Source organism: Solanum pennellii, chromosome 3, assembly GCF_001406875.1.
Source record: "Solanum pennellii chromosome 3, SPENNV200".
NCBI classification, from domain to species: Eukaryota; Viridiplantae; Streptophyta; class Magnoliopsida; order Solanales; family Solanaceae; genus Solanum; species Solanum pennellii.
Window position 1 is genome coordinate 56,363,277 of NC_028639.1, and position 5,217 is coordinate 56,368,493.

Genomic DNA, 5,217 nt, shown 5'->3' on the forward strand with positions numbered 1-5,217 from the left:
ATTACAATATTTATCATTTGATTGAAAAGGCAAAATCACATATTTCTGATGACGTGTGACTTATAGAGCTTGGTCTTTCTTTCTCTAATCAATTTGTAAGAACTAATAAATGTCCTATATTATTGCGAAGAGTATATTTTAAGAATATACGGTTTTATTTAAAGAAAAATTCTTTTTTCCTTCTTTAGAAACAGGATGAAAGCTTCAATAATTTCCATTACTCAAACAAGCTTTCTCACTCATGAAGAAAATTGCAGCACATCTTTGTCAGCTGTTCAATCAGGAATAGATGTCCCACCAGAGCCATTATTTTTTTATGGATACAACTTTCAATGATTGTTCTTCAATTTTTAAAAATTCAAGTAAATTAACATAGTTAAACTTTTGAGAGAATGCACTGGCTTTATTCAATAATAATAATAAAAAAAAAGATGATATACAAAACGCCCAATAACCCAGGTTCCCACTATACTAAAATGATGTATTTGATCCTTTTCTGGCACACAAGAATGTACATATGTGGAAATGCTATTTCATGATATTGGGAGTGATCCCCCACCTTTTAAACTCACTCCCACACTGTACACAAGGGTACTAGAAACCCTTTCATTTCTTGACTTTATACAAGAAATGCATCTCCAACTCTATATATCTCTATGATCCTAGGCTAACATTCGAATCGAGGCTTCGAAATGGATTCACAAAAAGCAATAAAAGAATATACCACAATTATTATTTTCACACTAGAAGGTCAGGGGACCTTGATGTAGGTGATGATCCTTGGGACCCTAATTCTTGAATCTTGGCACCAACTTCAGCTACAACAAGCCTGGTCAGAAACAAACCAGCTATAAAAGCTGATCCCATTAGCATTGTAAATACACCACTCCAGCTGTTAGTTGAAATGTAACCGGTTAGAAGTGGTCCAATGGCCGCTCCAATTGAGCCAGTTCCATCAATAATAGCAGTGACAGTTGCAAGCGCTCGTGAATTGCCTTTCAAAGAGCTATGTGTTCCCAGGTCAGCCGAAACAGCAGTTGTGATCAATGCATAAGGACCATTCACGAATACTCCGGTGATTAACATGAGGATGATGTTTATGGTCATGGAGACGTGTCCATAGCTGCGATAGAAGTAGAGAACCGGGATAGCACAGTACATGAAGCTGGCAGCAGTTATAGCTCTAGCATCTAAGCGGTCAGATATGTAACCTGCTAGGATTCCACCTACTACCCCTCCAACATCAAACAATGTCGACAAGTTTCCAGCCTCCTCATTGGATAAATACCTTCCTTCTATAGCTGCAACAGGTAACAAAGAGTTCAGAGAAACTTTCGACTAATATGGTGCGATAAAATAATGTTATAAAACACTACAATTCAGCATACCTGTGTGGCTAATGTAGAAAGGCAGCCAATACAAAAATGTGTATGCAACCAACTTTGCAAAGAAAAGGCAAAACGCAAACGGCGCCACCCCTGGAATCTTCCATGCTTCAATAAAACCCACGGCTGATTCCTCTTCTCCGTCTGATCTCAAGAAAGGCTCGGTTACTTCCTCGCCTTCTTTTCTAGGAGAGAACACTTCATCTTCATCTTTATTAGCTCCCACAGATTCAGGATTAACCGGCAAGAGAAGGAATACTACCACGCCAACAACAGCAATAAGGGTACCGGGAACAACCATTGACCAACCCCATCCATACTTCAACAATAATGAAGCAACCACAGAACCCGCAATATTACCTACCGAGGTGTGAGCATTCCAAATACCCATTATAAGTCCTCTCTTCTTTTTCCCAAACCAATTCCCCACTACTGCAACCACTGAAGGCCATCCTGTGGATTGAAACAATCCAGCCATCATTTGTACAATTAGATAGTAATAAAAGATGTGTACATTTGCCCAATATCCAACTCCAAAAAGGGCAGTGAATACACCAGTCCCCACCATTCCAATTGTCAAAAATATTCTCAGATCCATCCTATCACCAACGTGCCCGGAGAAATACATTCCCATGGCATACACAAAAAGGAATGAAACATCAAGTTCACCAAGCATCGCCGTACCATCAGGTCCGTTAAATGGTACCCAACCATCTTTAAGCATCCAAGAAAGTTTTGAACTTTGATTTTGGTCATAAGTGGTATTACGCCTTTGCCACGGAAACTTTAAACCAACATCAGGAGACTGGGGATCCAAAGCACTTTTCACAATGCTTGTGGTTTTTCTAGTAGCATGGTAACTTGTATAAGCTAAAAATGTTACAATTAACACAATCCCTTGATATGTCTTGAAAGAGAGGTTAGCCTTCTTTGTCCTCTCCATCACCCTAATTCCAGGGGGCTTGCTGTAACTTTCATCCATAATTGGCTCCGGTAGAGATCCCATTAATTGCAAACTGATAAAGAGGAAGATTAAAAAAAAACTTTTCCTCTTTTACAGATCAACAAAACTACCTGTAACAAGATGGAAAATTTAACATCAATAACTATAAATTGAGAAACTCACACCACAATATTAGTCAGTCCCCCTTTCCATAGGTAAACCTAAATACTTAACAAAAGATTTGTTGTGATTCAGCTTGAGAAAACGGGATTCGATAATCTCAGGTTTAATTAGTGTGGGGTTTAACCAAAATTAACATCTCAAAGAAAATTTGCTCAAATAAAGTATTTCACTGATTCAGAATTTAATTGGATTATTATTATTTGATATCCAATTACTCATAGCTGACCCACAAGGAACAACAAGGACGAAAAACTAATTATTGTTTAATTTGGCAAAAGTGTGTAATTCTAAAAAATAACAACAACACGCCACCAACCAAATCAATTAAAGAAAAGCATATTTCTCTTTTTTTGCTAAAATCACTAAAAAGAAGATTTGTGGAAAAAAAAAAGAACATAGAAAATATTCCAATAAATGAATAATCCGACTTCAGAACTCACGCAAACTAGAATATATTCCCATAAACGAATAATCCGACCTCAAGCTCACGCAAATGATCCAATGATGATAATTTACAAAGCATATGAAAACAAAACAGTAATCGAAATTAAAAAAAAAATGTCGATAAAATCGAAGCTAACCTTGTAATTTGTGAATTGGAAGAAGAATGTTGCTGCGTCTCTTTGGAAACAGAAAAATTTGCCTGATTTGAATGTATGATAAAAGAAAGAAAAATATATGTATTTTTAAATATAGTAAAGTTGCGTTTTGAGGAATTGATAAAAATAGGCTGAGCAAAGCTTGAGAGCTGATGAACTGAAGATTGCTGCATTTAAAGCGGAGGAGAACAACGCAGTTCAATTTCAAAAGGACAATATTAACCCCGTAACCTTTTTTTAGCTGTGATGCTTGATAGGTGTAAATTGACAGTTTTGTCCCTTCCTTAGAGGATTGATGATTTTCCAATTACTTTTTTGCCCCTTTATTAATTGACCGGCACAGCTCCTCTCTTTTCTAACAGACCCACAAAAATTATACGACTCTTTTCTTTTATATTAAATTGACATTTAGAATTTTTTTCATACTCAAAATAAATATATTATTAAACGTTCAAGAAAATCATTAATTTATCTTTTATTTAATGAGATTCTTAATAATTTTACAATTTTTAGTAAAACTTGTGAAATTAGGTCTTAGGCCTACTAACACCCCAAAAGCTAGCTCAAAGGGAGGAGGATTGCCCAAGCCTTATAAAGAGGTCACCCATCTCATTAACCACCGATGTGGGACTTTTGTCATTCTTTAACACCCCACCTCACGCCCAGTGCTTAGCATCTGGTGCGTGGGCAATTTTAATTTTGGGGACCCCAACATCGGGTGAGACGGGCCCTGCTCTGATACCATGTGAAATTAGGTCTTAGGCCTAACTCACACCCCAAAAGCTAGCTCAAAGGGAGGAGGATTGCCCAAGCCTTATAAAGAGGTCACTCATCTCATTAACCACCGATGTGGGACTTTTGTCATTCTTTAACAAAACTGTTTGAATATAATCAAAGACGGAATAGGAAAGGTGATCTTCAATTTATATCCTCAAATAGTTTTTAAAAATAATATTTTATATATCAATTATTCGCTTAATATATATAAACTTAATACTTCGTCTTTTCTTAATTACTTATTCACTTTAGAATTGACACACCTATTAAGATAATAATTATTAATATAGCGAATTTATCATTTTACTCATATTAATTATTAAATGAATGAATTTAAAATTTAAAGTTTTCAAAAAATTCTATCTTTTTCAAAGTAACTTATTGAGAATATAATAGGTAAAAAATTATTCTTTCTTTTGTCAAAATAGATAAATAACTAAAATAATTTTAACAATTAACAAATAATTAAAGACATGAAAAATAGTTATATTTTAACTCTGACTCATATGAGAGCATTGATTAGGTCTTTGGTTAAGAAAGCGGTAAGAAGGAATATATTGAAATTAGAATATGAACAGTCAGGTAATTAAAAAATGTAACACGCTAAATGAATGTAAAAACTATATGTTTAAATTAAAAAAATTATTTTTGTCATTCTTATCTACAGGGAGAGCGAGTTATGCAAGCAATGAGTTATGTTGCGTATACTTTTAATTAAAAGATAAGCGGAATAATCTGGTAGATTCTTATATTTGTATCAATTTGTATTGTAGACTCTTTTATTTAATATTTTGTCAACTGAACTCTTATACTCAACATAACACAACATATTAAACCCCTTTAACCGTTGATCATGACATTAATATAGATTAGTTGGCAAGACACACGCCTCTAAAGGCAAGTAAACATGATATTTAATATTTTAACTTTTACTTTTAAATTATTAAAATTATTTAAAAAGAAAATAATAAATTTTAAAAATAAATAAAAATCTCTTTCTTCTCCTTTTCACCTTTTTTTTTTCCAGACAACCCAATCCCTTTCATATTCCTTTTATATTTCCTTCTTCGTTGCACTCCAAAATATCATAGAGTAATTTATTGAAATATTATCTTAAATAATTTATGTGAGGTAGTGAATATCCATAAATCTTAACTAATTTTGGCGTCTGAATGAGAGAGGGATTGGCATTGGAGCCTTCTTTTTTGAAGAGACTGTGGGAGGCCATACTGGACATAACTTGAATAACTGTCTCTTGGTCGCCAGTGAGGTGCGAGGAGTTGGTGACAACGGCGAAAAAAATTTGCAGGCCAAAGTTGATAGTGCGGCA

At 34.5% G+C, this 5,217-nt stretch overlaps 1 protein-coding gene across 1 annotated transcript; it reads right to left on the bottom strand.

Moving 5' to 3' along the window:
• Positions 1–382: 382 nt before the first annotated feature.
• Positions 383–3,260, bottom strand: LOC107015100 (putative glycerol-3-phosphate transporter 1). The gene is made up of 3 exons (XM_015215274.2): positions 3,093–3,260; positions 1,389–2,459; positions 383–1,301 (listed from the first exon to the last, which is right to left on the bottom strand). Exons 2-3 carry the CDS (start codon positions 2,389–2,391, stop codon positions 739–741), a joined length of 1,566 nt encoding a protein of 521 aa, XP_015070760.1. The 5' UTR covers positions 2,392–2,459; positions 3,093–3,260; the 3' UTR covers positions 383–738.
• Positions 3,261–5,217: the final 1,957 nt, after the last annotated feature.

Coding starts and splice junctions, on each gene's coding strand:
- LOC107015100 (XM_015215274.2), bottom strand. CDS start 2,391: ATGGGATCTCTACCGGAGCCAATTATGGATGAAAGTTACAGCAAGCCC. Junction 1,302..1,388: donor TTTCTACATTAGCCACACAG/GTATGCTGAATT, acceptor TACCTGTTGCAG/CTATAGAAGGAAGGTATTTA.